Here is a 14,759-nt window from a genome sequence, read left to right as displayed (position 1 = left end):
TGTCCTGGCTGTCACACTTCTTTTGTTTTGTCAGTAGTTTCTCTGATCTTATGCTAAGATTTTTGTTGAGCAATTTTATTGTATTGCCACTGTTCATCAATAAAAGAGATTAAAACAAAGATGGACCTTTATTTCCTTCAGGACTCTTAATGGACTTGGTATCCTGGTGTGTTCCATGGATGGATCAGTGGCATTTTTGGACTTCTCCCAGGATGAACTTGGAGATCCACTCAGCGAGGAGGAAAAGGTACAATAAGCACTTGGTCTGTCATCATATTTAAGGAATGTATTGATTCAATTAAAATTAATTTATTGATTTTATAGACTATTTATAGAAGTATGTAGTGACTGGTTTCCATATTACAGAAAAATGTGTTATTGTCTGCTTTACAAAGCATTAAAAAAGGTGGGCAAGAACTGAATTTGTGATACTAGTTTCTATTCTGGAAAGAAATTCTGTTTGGAAAACATCCACTTGCTTACAAATCAGTAAACATTTGAAATAATTATTTGGCCAAGGAAACAAGGAGTGGGTGCTTCAAAACACTTTAAAATAACTCTTTGACTTGCATATATACAAGTCTTTTAAAACTGACTGCTTGTTGGCTGTTTTTAGCTCTCATTGCTATTAGCAACTAAAGCTTTGAATTCCAATTATTTTATGTATTGATTTAGTGTTAGCTGGAAATATAAAGCCAGAAAAAAAATCTGTGGTGTATAAATGATATGGAGGGCATTTGCATTTTATGGATCCATTAGATTTGTGTGATTCCCTTTCATTGCCATCATAATGAGTGATGTCATGCTTGCATTTGTAGTCACTCTTTCTGTATGATACATTTTCAACCCCCACAGAGCAATATTCATCAGTCCACCTATGGTAAAAGCCTGGCTATCATGACTGAAGCTCAGTTGTCTACCACCATTATTGAAAATCCAGAGATGCTCAAGTATCAGCAGAGACAGCAGCAGCAGCAGGTGGAGCAGAAGAATGCATCAATTAGGGAAGCATCTGGGACTGCAACAGCAGCTCCCAAGGTGGCAAGCATGGTTAATGGGGAGAGTTTGGAGGACATTAGAAAGGTAGGTGTTCTGGAATAGTCACTCCATAGTGTTAAGTCTAAGCTGATGAATATCAACCTGCTTATCATGAAACCAATCTCTGCTTCCTTACTCATGTCAAAGGGCACCTTTCAACCCATGGAGTGGTGCAGTTGACATTGCTGGCTTGTGCTGAAAAGTTAAAATGCTTTTAAGCAAAAGTAGAGCTATGTGCAGAAGGCTTGTGGATGTTTCTCTGATGTGTGTTAAGTTCTCAGTGTGTAGAAAAGGAAGCCAAAGGTAGCAAATAACAGTCCAACTCTACAACTTTGCTTCATTTTCTCAGTGGAGGAGATGGAAAGCATTATTTAATTCTGTCTTACACCTAGCACACAACTTTTAATAAAGGGCTGTGCACATGGATGAGTGTTTTAGACTTGACTCTGTAATGTGGAGGGAATAAAAATCTACTGTAATTAGTAATTCTACTTAAAACCCACCTACTATTGGTCAAAAAAAAATTGTGTTACTAAAGTACACTGGTATTAATAAAAATATAGATTGATCCTATTATGCAGTAGCAACATGGTTCAAAGACAATATGGAAAAAAATCTTTGTGAACAGATTTTTAATTGAGGAACACGTTTCATCTAATACACCCATAATTGTTAGTTGGGAAAAAAAAAAAGCATTTCCTATTTAACAGAAATGACATTAAAATATATTTCCCAACAGAATCTCTTAAAAAAACAAGTTGAAACACGAACAGCAGATGGTCGGAGAAGGATCACACCTCTCTGCATAGCTCAGCTGGACACTGGGTATGTGTGAAACTCATCTTTAACAGCCTTCTTTACCTTTTTTTTTGTTTGTTTTTATGCAAACTCAGAATTCTGACTTATTTTAATCTTATGGCATCTTAAAGCAGTTGCTGGAAATACCTGAAAACATGGAATATAGTTTCAATTTATATTCTCTTAGCTGTAAGATCTCCCTTTTAACAGATGAGGTTAATTCTAATTATCTGCTATTATAGATGAGTCAACAGTAATGTATTGCAAGTTTGTATCTACATTAATACTGACTTTAGTGTCTTTGTATATGAGAAACAAGTCTGGGAAGTTAGATGGTGGTAGTTTATTTAAGCTGTATATGAGTGTCCACTTGAGGAAAAGGAAGGGATGGAACAAATTGTTCTGTTTAAATTATTATTTTTCAATTACTGTTATTTTTAAAGTATTTTCTAGAAATGTATGTGTTTTTTGTCTTCTTGCCTAGGGATTTTTCTACAGCCTTTTTCAATAGCATACCAATATCTGGATCTCTGTCTGGCTCAATGATGTCTTCTCAAAGTAACCAGCAGCTCATGTCACTAGATTCTAATGCTGCCAATTCCCTTAATACTTCAAAGCCTTCTGTAGAGCCAACAGCAGCTGGTATAAAACCAACAGATCATGCAGCCAATAAAGATGGGTCAGTATTTGCAGTTTTGTTATTTTGCTTTTATGACTGTGATTAGTTTTCAATTCTTGTTTACAGTTTTGTAATCAAGCAATTGTTAAAGCAGTTTTCTTAGTGCAGAACTTCAAGAAACCAAAATTCTTGAAAACATCAAGACCTTATTAGTATTTGGTTACCTTAAATAGTGATAAATTTGTAATAAATCCCCATACATAGTTCTGAGAATAACCTTTAGTGCAATGAAGTACATGGTCAATAGCTAATGCCCTAAGAAATTGACTTGCTTATAGATTACTGTGATGTAATTAGTAAATAAAAGGAAGATTTTCCAGCAGTCTAAGTAGTGAAGCCTGTTTTCCATCAAACTCTATCTGGTTTCTCTTTAAACATGGTAATGCTTCTTCCCTGGATAACAACCATCAGATCAGAGTGAGCACAGGTCACTGACTTATCTGTGTACATATGCTGGCTGGCCAGCATGTCTGTCAAATTAGTTATGGAATAACTAAGTTTTACTTGCTTTTCCCTCAGTGGTAACACTGACATGGTTCTTTCTCTTTAATGTGTTTGTAAAGCATATTTAAGAGCACAATGTCATTGGAACCTCTGCCACTCCATCACATTTAGTTGAAATTTACCATAGATTAAAATAATGAGTGGGTAAGACTATATGAGAAATGATTGACAGTTGAAACCATTAAGTCTCCTTTTTCTAAGGAAATTAGACTTCTAACTGCTTTTTAGTACAAATATCAGTTAACTTAGAGCCATTCTTTTTTTCAATTCATTCCCTGAATCGAAAAATATCTAAAATAAACAGCTATTTTAATAACAGATCCCTGGCATACTTTTGTGTGAGGAAAACACATTCCTTTCCCTTAGAGTTATGCTTGGAAAAGCCTCATAATTAGTTTGGATTCTTCAATGACAAAATCAAAACCTGGCTTGAATTGTTTCAGGCCAAATTGTTTGAATGATAAACAGTGGAATATAATCTTTGCAGTGTAAAGTATTTGGTAATGTGAACAAGGGGTAAAACTGAGAACCCCAGTCATAATTTAAAATAGTGATTCTTTCTCTTTGAGTAAGTAAATACCAGCTGAAAGCATCGTTTCACTCCTGGATTAAAAATAGATAATGAATTAATTAGGGTCATTTAATCTAGTTATATCTATGCAGACACATGAAGCTCTTAGGTCTGAGATGTATCATAAAGAGCTTTTGAAAGTAGGCAAACCTTGCAAAATCATGGTGCATGAAAGGAGAAAAACCATATAATTCATGTATGTACTTGAGTGAAAGGTATTCAATATGATTTCTAGCCAGTATAATGAATGCTAGCCAGCTGTTATGAGGAATGCAGGTTACAATTATTAAGCTTCTTTTAATCTTTGTTTTTCTGTCTCTTTTCCTGACAGTGTAAATGCTACCTCTGCCTCAACTGCTCCTCCTGCATCCTCTTCCTCTGTGTTGACAACTCCATCCAAGATTGAACCTATGAAAGCATTTGATTCTAGGTTTACTGAACGATCCAAAGCCACCTCAGGGACTGCTGTTGTCACAAACACAAATCAGATTGTTGTGGACAGGTAAGGCATAGACTGTGGGGTGTGAAAGAGAAAGGAAAGTCATATGGAGGGTTAAAGCACTAATTCCCTGTGATGTGGATATCATGGTGCTGGCACTCTAGAAAATGTATTGGGTCTCTTCCACAACTAGGAGGAAAGGGACAGCTGCAAATGGATAAATTATTTGCTAATATTATCCCTTTGTATATTTGCTTCTGGTATTTGGGATCAAGCAGACTCTTCAAAATATTTTTGAGTTAAAACTACTGTTTCAAGAGGCTGTGTATGTGCATGACTCCATGTGTGGCTGCATGTTGCCTAGAAGGCAAAAATAGCCAGCCTGCATTTCTGTAAGAGTGAGATTTACTTCAAGATACATTGCCACACACTTCTGCAGAGGGCCTACCATAATAGCTGTGGATCCCTTTCAGTTTTATGCCTTGAAGGAATACAGAGAAGATGCTTTGATTCCAAGGGGATTTGTCTCTGGATCCACATGATTATTTTTTTAAAAAGAAGAAAACCTTATGTTTTGTGGCATAGTCTGTTATGGCATAAGTGTTTATGGTTCACCAAAACACAAGAGAAAAAATAGCATGATTTAAAGAAGTATGTAGTTCCCTAGCTTATAAAATGTGCTTTTACTAAATACCTCCATATTTTTGTGTTGAAGGGTTTAACCATGTGATTCAGAAGAAAGATGTATTAAATTGCTGTCACATTTAATGTGCCAGTAAAATATGGATAAAACTCTTTCTTGGCACAACTCAGATGCCAAAGAAAGGAGGTTTGGATTACACAAGATTATTTTTTTACTTGTTCAGACTGAAGGATCAGAATTTAATAAAAGACAATAAGCCCAAGGATATTCTGGAGAGCAGCAGTGACAGTGAAGAGAAGATTCCAGCTGCTAAACCACTCAGTGCACCCAAACGGAAACTGGAACTTGAGGGAGAAACGGTAGAAAAGAAGAAAAAAGGAAGGCCTCGAAAAGACTCCAGACTTGTACCAGTAACTTTAACTGTTCAGGTGAAAGAAATAAGATTAATTGTGTTTTTCAATGTTCATTTAAGAAAATCAGTCCCATGTTGACTTGTTCCATGAAATCAGGGAAACACGAGTCATATCAGTCCCTCAGAGTTTTAGCCATCCCTCTTTCTTGCCTTTTTAATGGAAAAAATTAACCACTTTTGCAATTTTTTTTTCCAGGCCCCAGCTACACTGGCCTCTGAGAAGGATGCTGCTTGCATCTCTGCACCAGCATTAGCACTTAAACTCCCAAGCCCAATCCCACAGAAATCATTTACTTTGCAAGTAAGTGGACCATAAGGGAGAAAAGGCTTAATACGTAAAAAAACCATTCTGCCAATTAAAAAAAAATATTCTTAGATGATTCAGGATCCTTTGATAAATTACCATTTGAATACATGTATTCACTCAAGCAAGCAAGATTGTATACTTCAGCTTCAAAGATGATGTCTATAGGAGGGAACTTAACAGCAAATTAAGTAAAAGAAGCACACTTCTGAACTACCTAAACTTCAGAGGAGTTCCCTGTGCTTCATCAGTCCTTCCTCCTGGTTAACCAAAGTGTGTCATAAAGATTTTCAGAGGTCTGCTTCTTTTGAAGTTATCATAGTGTTATTTGAAGGCATTTTAAACAGAGAATGCCATACTTAAATCTATTCTGAAAGTAAGGATTTTTTTAATCTAATAATAGTTGCACTTTTTTTTTTTTTTTTAAATAGTTCTTTTCCTCCTCCAAAAAGTGTTGTTCTTTTTTGTTTTTCAGGTAAGTTCAGATCCATCAATGTACCTTGAAGTAGAGAATGAAATGACCACAGTGGGAGGTTCAAAGCTGAGCAGGTTAAAGTGTAATCGAGAAGGAAAAGAATGGGAAACTGTCCTCACCAGTCGAATTCTCACTGCAGCAGGAAGCTGGTAAGAGAGAATATTTTAGAGGAACTGGGAACCTGCAGAACTTTCCTATAGATTTTGTGTGGGTACCCAGGACTTTTAAATACTGTATTAGTTACTTTTTGGGGAATTAGCCCCAGTTAAATGATAAATTCAGAAATCAGTCTGGATTTATGTGACTTGCGTTTGACAAAATGCAAATGTTTATTTTATTTCTTTTTTATTTCTTCTATTTCTTGTTTATTTTATTTATTTAATAAATGATATTTTATTTAATAAATGATATTTTATTTCTTTTTCTTTTAGTGAGATTGTCAGTGTAGCCTGTGAGAAACGAACACTGTCAGTATTTTCAGCTTGTGGTCGTCGCCTTCTTCCCCCTATAATACTGAATACACCCATTTCCACCCTACATTGCACAGGTTCTTACATCATGGCTCTTACCACTGCTGCTACACTCTCTGTTTGGTGAGTACCATGTTAGGCTGCAGCAGCTGCTGGGCTGATAGGTAGCTCCAGTCAGTTGTGTCCATGCATTGCTGTTGAAACTGAGCTTGAAATCAAATCAGGTTTGAACAAAACTCAATTTTTGTATGTAACTGAAGAGGATAGGACTTGAATCCTATTGCTTTTCTGTTCTGGACTGGGCCATAATGTTGGATTTAATTCTAGAAGGAAGGCTAGATCAGCTAGAATTTACAAGTTTAAATAGCCTCCCTAGGGTAGACTTGTTTCATGTATATAGAATGGAGTGAGAGGGAGGAAAGGAGAAATATGGATATTTCTGACTTCCATCTGACTTCCATCTTCCATCATACGTAGCCAATAAACTACAAAAGTTTCAGAGTTGAAAGGACTCCAGCCATCATCAAGATACTAAGATAAAAATGGCAGTGTGTTTACAGTTGTTGAATTTAATTTCATGTCTCATGCAAGTCAGAGCTCCTAAAGGAGTCATTTGGATCCTTAGCACTTGCATGGCTGTAATGAGCTTTCCTCTTAAGGAGCCATAAAAGTTGTTCTCTGCTATTCATTTCTGTCTTCTTGTAAGGGCTCTCAGTTTGCCAAAATCATTTTGAACGAAGTGAAGAAAATGTCAAAACTAAAAAAGCAAACTCCCACAAAAGCCCCACTTTGTCAAGAGAGTTGGGGAAGTGCATTTGTTAAACGATTTTTGAGCTTTCAGTTGTCATTAAACTGCAGGCTTCTCCTTTTCTCTTTTTCAGGGACGTTCACAAGCAGACAGTCATTATTAGAGATGAATCTTTGCAAACAATATTTTCAGGTAAAAAAAAGGTTCATTTATTTACCAACCTTTGTGCACATCTGTACTGTTTAGTGCCACTTATGAATATGCTTAGATTTTATGAAATCTGAGAAGCCTAAACAAATAATTTTACTTTGTGTAATAAAGGGAAGTAATTGGCAATGTTGAAATACAGTAGAAATAAATAACTGAGATGAGAATATCAGTGGTTAACAGACTTGTGCAAGATTCTGACAAGATTCTGTAGCTTTTTACATTCTGGCTTCTGATTGTAAGGATTCAGTGTTGTGAACATCACAAACCAAATATTTCATTTAAATCTGCTATTGCAGCAATTTCTTTCTGTGAGCTTTGCATGTGTATTAATGATGAACAACATCTGATTGTCTCAAATTTGTAACTTCAAGTATTAATTTTCTGTTGTTGCCAATGTCTGGCACAAAACAAATTTTAAAAAAAGCAGAGCATATTGGTTTCTATTTTAGCTTTAATCCTTGCAGTACTCAATCAGAACTACCTAGAGAAGTAGTTGTACTTGCAGTTTGCAACTGTCTTCATAAGAAATCACATGCACAAACCCTGGGCATGTACAGAGAAATGAGAGGCTCCAGCTACCCCATGTATGCTACGTCCCCTGGGAGCACAATTTTCTAAATATGCTGGGTTTTAGAATTTTAACTTAATGGGATAAAGAAAGATACAGGCTTCTTGGGTTATGGAAGACGTGGCAGAATTGGAGAAGGTTGCCCTTAGATATGGAGAACCTTTCCAGTTAAGCCAATGTTCTGTGTAAGTTGCAATATCAAAATTGATAATGTGTTTTTCAAAAGAATTATTTTTATGCTACTGCACTGAGCCTCATGCTTACCATCTCTATCTTCTGTCTTGACCTTCCTTTCAGTACTGGACAATAGCATTTACTGAACCTTTTTCTGTTGGTTGTTGTATCTGACATTTAATGGTGGATATCATTTTTTACCATTATGAATGTGATGCAAGACCCAAAAGAAATACCTTGGTCTGATTTGACTTGCAGGAAGTGATGCAACTGTCTCACAGATCTTGCTGACTCAGCATGGTATTCCTGTAATGAGCATGTCTGATGGAAAGGCATACTGTTTTAATCCTTCTCTTTCTACATGGTAAGTTCATATATTTTTCTATAATATATTTCATTATTTAGCTGAACTGACACGTATTCTGATTTACTGTTTCACTCCAGATTTTGAAGGTTCACACACCATGCTTGGTTCACTGTTATATATACAGGCTTTATTATAGTCAACTTGTTATGTTAAAAATACATTTTAAAAATGGAAAAGTTAAACTGCAGCTTACTTCACCACTTCCCTGCACAGAGCATACCCTTACTAACATACACCTACAGATACTTTGGCTGATGTACATCAGTTGAATCTGTCAAGCACTTGGCAATGATTTGATAATCTAGCCTTGCAGTTCACTTTTTCACATACAATAATGTGGTTCTGGAAAACTTGTCAAAACAATTTTCAGGGGGTTGCTGGGAATTTAGGTATGTTAAAATTTTTCTGCCCAGTTTCCAAAAAGAAAAAAAAGATCCATGCATTCCAATTCTGAACACGTATGTGCCTGACTGTCAGTTCCCATCACTCCTTTGTAATTTTTTGGATCTGATGATCAGTCAAGTTTGAAGAAAGCTCTTTGTCTCCAAGATGTAGAAGTTAAATGAAGTCAGGTAGTGGAAGAAGTAAGAAATTGTTAAACATCAGAATTTCCATGGAAGACTTACTGCAACTCAACACGAGGAAAGGCTGCACAAGAGTCTGTGTCTTATTTAGTATCAAATAGGCATTCCCCATGGATTTACTTGCATCTGTCAAGGTATAAAGTTCCCAGAAAAATATTTCCATGGTTAAATTATTTACAGTATCTTTCCCACACAGGTTCTTTGTTGTCTTTCTAAGAGGAAAAAAATATGGTGCAATCTTAATTTAATTGTGGTACTTAGTGTAATGAGCATGCTTGATGGAAGGTCTTATTGTTTTAATTCTTCTCTAGCATAATTGTCACTACTCAACTACTTGATGTGAATCCTTTGGAGAAGAAAAAACACCTTGTTTGTTCTGTAGATAAACTGAGAAATTATGCAGGAATTTTCCCAGTCAGTAAGGAGCAGATGACAGGCTCTCAGCCATAATTCTAGATTTGCTGTCATTCCCTAGTTTGTACCACAGCTTTGAAAATATATGAGAGTGCAGTCCCTTTAGTCATCATACAAATTTAAACCATGATAAAGCAGTTATGGGTATTTTAAATATTTGTGCCATTTTACCTCTGAGCTGCCTGGAGGTCTAAACTTAGCACTGGTTTGAGCCACTGATTCCCTTGGCATCTCAAACCAGTGAAAATGATATCCTTGATTAGGTGTGGAAATGCCAGCTGTGACTGTCAGCTCCCTCCATGTGAAGGAAAAAACTGTAATGTATGGGAAAGATTATCAATGTGTGTGATCTGTGGTGAATTGGCTGGTTGGTGGGGGGACCTGACGTGAGGTAAAATGAGGTTCTTAATGAGAAAGTCATTACCTGTGCTCACTCCAGTCTTCTCTGTGCATAACTTCCAAGTAGCAGTAAAATGACAAATAGAAAGTTCATTTCTTCAAAACTAATGCTAAATTGTGTTATACAATTAATGTTGTAAATTTTAGGGGTTGGAGGGGCTTTTATGTGACAGCACAAGTATAATTTGCACATGGAATGGGAACAGTTGGTGCCTGTGGGATTCCTGAGCACCTTGATGATGCTTTTTTGGTTGTCTGTGAAAATACAAGTCAGGCTTTGAGGCCGAACATAGCTGGATCCCTCCTCACACTTCTTTTTTGCTTGTTTGCTTTTCTTTCAGGAATCTTGTTTCTGACAAACAGGACTCTCTAGCACAATGTGCAGACTTCAGGAATAGTTTACCATCCCAAGAAGCCATGCTGTGTTCTGGGCCCTTAGCTGTGATACAGGGACGGACATCAAAGTATGCACTTCCTTGCTTCATTTGATCATGTTTGTCTTTTTTAACCCCTATTTCAGTCACCCCTGATTCATGTGCCTGGATCAGTGAGTAAATTCTTAAGATGCCAGTGGCCCCCTAAGTTACCAGTATCCATAGAATGTTTTTTTAAATCTTTGAATGTTGATAGTCTATATTTTAATGTTGTTTTGAGGTTGTCTGAGGAGCAGGAAAGCATGCTCTTAAACTTAAAGCTCTTTATTGGATGGATAAAGTATTTGATGATTCTGTACATGTAGTATTTTGATTAGCTAAATGTCTGACTTACATTTTAGGTTTGGAGTTTTTAATTTACAAGCTTTGGAGTAGGCTTACAGATTCTGAGTAGCTCATTCGTCCTCAAGTAATCTGTTTATTGAAGTCTTTCAGAAAGCTGAGTGATTACTCATCTAATGCATAATTTTAACAACTGAAAATACCACCAGTGAATTTTTTGACCCATAGCAGGCTCCTGTAGGAAATTTAATAGCCCATTCTTACCTGGATTTGAATTAGAATTCCCAGGCAGTGTTCTGTGCTATTTCTGACCTTTGCATCTGAGTTTAATTTTTTGATATAAATAAACTGTATAACATCTGAGTTTGTTTTGATGACAAAAACTGCCTAGAGTTGTATATTACTGTGGTTCTCTTGAGAGGGAAATTAACTTGAAAATATATTTGAAATCCAAACAAACAACACTCTTTTTTGAAAGAGAAAATACCAGACTGCAAATTAGCTGGTTCCTTTTTTTTTTTTTTTCCCAATAGGAAAGTGTTTGTTACATTTTTCAAATTAGCCTTCTTATGACAGTACAGTTATCTTCAAAAAAACCTTTAAATGCTGTAGGCTAAATTTATGTCTGGTGTTTGTTTTTTGAGTTTCACCTATGAGGAGTGAAAAGTAAAAGCAATCATCATTGTCAGTCATCCCATAAACATTTAGGATCACTCTATCACTGAAAAGGATGTGTTTTTAAAGAGAAGATGGATGATAGGAAAAGGGAAAAGAACAGGAAGCAGAAAACCCTCCATGGACCTTGCTATTTGTAAATGGTCCAGTGGATGGGAAGGCAGTTTGCTATGAAGTGCTGCCTTTTTCATTAAAAGCTTGAACTCTGGAAGCACCAGGTGCCTCTGAAAGAGAAGCGTAGAATGGCTTGTGCTACAAAAAATATACGTACCTTAAATTAGCATGTGATTGTGTGACTGGCATGGTAATTTTTCTTTGCTTTTGTAGTTCAGGAAGGCAAGCTGCAAGATTGTTCTCCATGCCTCACTTAGTGCAACAAGAAACAACCCTTGCATACCTGGAGAACCAGATAGCAGCAGCACTTATGTTACAATCCAGTCATGAATATCGCCACTGGCTCCTTATCTATGCACGGTACCTGGTTAATGAAGGTGAGACCTGCCTTGCTGCCCTACTTCATTGCAGCTCTGGATTTTTAAGAAACACTCTATTCACATCATATCTGTGTATGTTTACACTTAATGTTCTCTCCTTTTAGCACTAGGCTTTTGGATGTGGTATTTAGTTACTTTTTTCGGTTCATAAAGCTGTCTGGAAAACTGTGGTTTTATTAAAGTTTTCCTTTTTTTTTTTTTGTTTTTTAACACTTGTGAATATTAATTGGATCCATTTTAATTTTGGTACAACCTCTTTTGCTAAGGGTTTGTGAGATCTCTTCTACTTTAGTAATATTTTAATGTTTCAGAAGGATGTCAGATTTTTTTCTCCACTTTTTTCTTCACTTTTTCCAAGTTCATATGTTGCCATTACATGCAACCTAACAACTTTTGCCTTCGCTGGTTTTCATCCTGTGGCTTTCCAGCTCTTATGATATCTCTTGATATTCTCTGGCTGTTAAAGTTTGTCAGTTTTCCAATTTTATTTTTTTATTGAAAGCTGGTGTATTTATGTGGGAGAGAGGAGTGAGGTTGAGATCAGGGCAGATCTTAAACTGAAGCAACTGCTTCAGTTCTTCAGGTTTTTTTCTCTATTGTAGATCATCTTTAGTGGTTTTGAGAACATAAAATAAAACCCTTTGGAACTCTAAAGTAAATCCTTTACAAATCATCTTACCTTCCCAAAGTTTTGCTGTTAGAAGAATAACATTTTTTCAGAAATTAGTGTTTTGGGGCTTATTGTGTTCTAGCTACTTGTAATGCTTTCCTGAGTGTTATCAGTTACATTGCAGAGTGGTTATATACAGTGAAATGCTTATGAATGTGATTTTATTTTCTGATAATATTCAGGGTTTGAATATCGTTTGCGAGAATTATGCAAGGATTTACTGGGTCCAGTCCATTACTCAGCTGGAAGTCAGTGGGAATCAACAGTTATGGTAAGTCCTGATAATAGCTCAACAAAGAAGGAAAAGTTTCCCATGAAAATTACAGAACATGGATAGACAATAGAACTTTAAACATGATTCAAATTAGTGGCAAAAAGACAAATTATTTTTGCTGAGCCTGAACTCTCCCCATACCGTGCTCTAATCTCATAAGCAGGCTTCCTCCCATGGCACTTGTATTTATTTCATGTGAAACTGTAGAGGAATGCTTAGTGCCACAGTCTTGGCTCTGGTGCTGTCTTGAGTATCACACAGGTGGAGCAGAGTTTTGTGTTCAGGTCTCCACATTCTCCTGACAGCAGTTTTGAAATAGTGAAAGTAACTCTAACTGCAGAGGCTGCACCAGCTTCATGACTGTGTATAAACGTAAAGGCAGCTTTATTCTGGGAGTCACATAAGCAGAGTAAGGACATAAAATAGATTATAAGCAAGCTCATAAAAGAGCTTGCTCCAGGCAGAAAAAAGGGCATGAATCTGAAACAGCTGTAAGGAATATATTCATGGTATAAAGTATTACACTCTGAGGATGCTTTTGTGTTTCTTGTGCAGGGTTTACGAAAGAGAGAGCTATTGAAAGAGCTTCTTCCTGTTATTGGACAGAACCTCCGCTTCCAGAGGCTTTTCACAGAGTATCAAGAGCAGTTGGACATCTTGAGAGACAAGTAGCATTTCCCACAGATTTTCCCTGCGGGGCCTGGTCCGAGAGAAACTGCTGAGCAGCATTAACCGGAGACAGAGAGGAGCAAAAGCCGGGTCAGCAGGGACACTCCTGAAGAGGGCAAGTGCCATAAAGGGTCCCAGATGCTTCAGGAGTGACCTGCTTTAGTTTTTAAAGAAGCTCACAAGTGGATTTGTGGAAATGAGTGGGTGAGCTAGACCGTTTCCCAAGTGAAATCCAACCATCGAAGCTGTGGCCTCTGTTTCCATGGAAAGTCGTGGATATGTACTTCAGGGGGGTCCTTTTGGATCTGGATCTCATTTTGATATCAAAACTAGCTGAGAACTGTTTGTGGGGTTTCTTGGATGTCCTGTGAAAAGCACAGTACTTCAGAGTACACTGAACAGCATATTTAACCCTGTTTAGGGTTTTTTGCCTGAGGATTTATTGAGGCTCAACACTATATTAAATTAGATGAATGAGCCACATAAAAAGAAATTTCATAAATATTAAGGTATTATGCAGCCCATAGACTCTTTCCTGTGAATATAATAATAATAAAAGAGGCTGTTCTAACACATGGACTATTTTTGTACTAGAATTTGCTAACTTGTAATATGGAATTTTATTTGGCCGATAATCAGGCTATCTAAAAAGTCATCTTGTAGGAAATTTAACTCTTAATTACGGAAGGTTATGTTTCAAAATAATTCTACCAAATTAACATGTCATCATCTGGTTTTTAATTTTTAAATGTTTGTAAAAGGCATTTTGGGGGGGGAGGGATACAAGGGGGTGGCTCTTTTTGTAAGTACAAAAATAAATGAACATTGCATTGGTTTAAAAAACAGAAAGCAAAACATGGTCTTGAATCATTACAAAGGGCACAGACATCTTCATAAATGTCAGCCCAGGCTGAATCATGTTAACATGTCTAGAAATAAATTATACCATCTGGGTGATCTTTCCTCTGAAAGTGTGATCAGACAAGTACTTGTGATCTCCCCAGAGCACCTTACAACATTTTCTCTAGGAGCTGTATCTCAGCTGAGGGAGCAGGAGCTGTGTGGGAGTTCTCATTATATGAGGCAATATAAAGCAAAATGCTTCCCCTGCCCACTGCCCTAAGTGGTCAGTGCTGCAAGAAGAAATGATCTGTTCAGGTGTGCCTCAATTTATTTCCTTACTGGGAACAGTTTTGAGTAAGTGAATTAATATTGAAATGAGTAAATGTATTTAAACCCTCATAAAAGGGTAGTTTCACTCATAAACTTGTAGCAGAAACAAAAAATAACCTTCACCTTCAGCCAGGACAAGAACTAACTGTGCTGCCATGGACCTTGGCTGAAGGGGACTCGGCCTTTTTGGAGAGCCAGCTCTGCATTTACATCATTGCTGGGATCCTAGAGGGAGGGATGTGTTAAGGCAGCAAACCCCCACGTTTGGAGGGTTTTGTTATCTCCTGTATT

General features: G+C 36.8%; 1 protein-coding gene across 4 annotated transcripts in view; it reads left to right on the top strand.

The window, feature by feature from the left end:
* HIRA (histone cell cycle regulator) overlaps positions 1-14,266 on the top strand; it is a 30,509-nt gene extending 16,243 nt beyond the window's left edge. For 3 of the 4 annotated variants that reach the window (XM_071763604.1, XM_071763603.1, XM_071763605.1), the window contains exons 11-25: positions 142-247; positions 856-1,083; positions 1,778-1,863; positions 2,321-2,515; positions 3,922-4,092; positions 4,896-5,100; positions 5,281-5,385; positions 5,864-6,012; positions 6,295-6,456; positions 7,215-7,273; positions 8,292-8,397; positions 10,139-10,261; positions 11,516-11,679; positions 12,535-12,623; positions 13,182-14,266. In XM_071763604.1, the coding sequence (XP_071619705.1) occupies positions 142-247; positions 856-1,083; positions 1,778-1,863; positions 2,321-2,515; positions 3,922-4,092; positions 4,896-5,100; positions 5,281-5,385; positions 5,864-6,012; positions 6,295-6,456; positions 7,215-7,273; positions 8,292-8,397; positions 10,139-10,261; positions 11,516-11,679; positions 12,535-12,623; positions 13,182-13,298 (2,065 nt within the window). In that variant the 3' untranslated portion in view covers positions 13,299-14,266. The remainder of the gene's footprint in view (positions 1-141; positions 248-855; positions 1,084-1,777; positions 1,864-2,320; positions 2,516-3,921; positions 4,093-4,895; positions 5,101-5,280; positions 5,386-5,863; positions 6,013-6,294; positions 6,457-7,214; positions 7,274-8,291; positions 8,398-10,138; positions 10,262-11,515; positions 11,680-12,534; positions 12,624-13,181) is intronic. The other variant, XM_071763606.1, reaches the window with a different exon arrangement.
* The last annotated feature ends 493 nt before the right edge of the window (positions 14,267-14,759 follow it).

The sequence above is a fragment of the Heliangelus exortis genome, chromosome 19, assembly GCF_036169615.1.
Source record: "Heliangelus exortis chromosome 19, bHelExo1.hap1, whole genome shotgun sequence".
Classification (NCBI taxonomy): domain Eukaryota; kingdom Metazoa; phylum Chordata; class Aves; order Apodiformes; family Trochilidae; genus Heliangelus; species Heliangelus exortis.
Note: the sequence above shows the minus strand (reverse complement) of the source record. Positions and strands in the feature narration are given on the sequence as shown.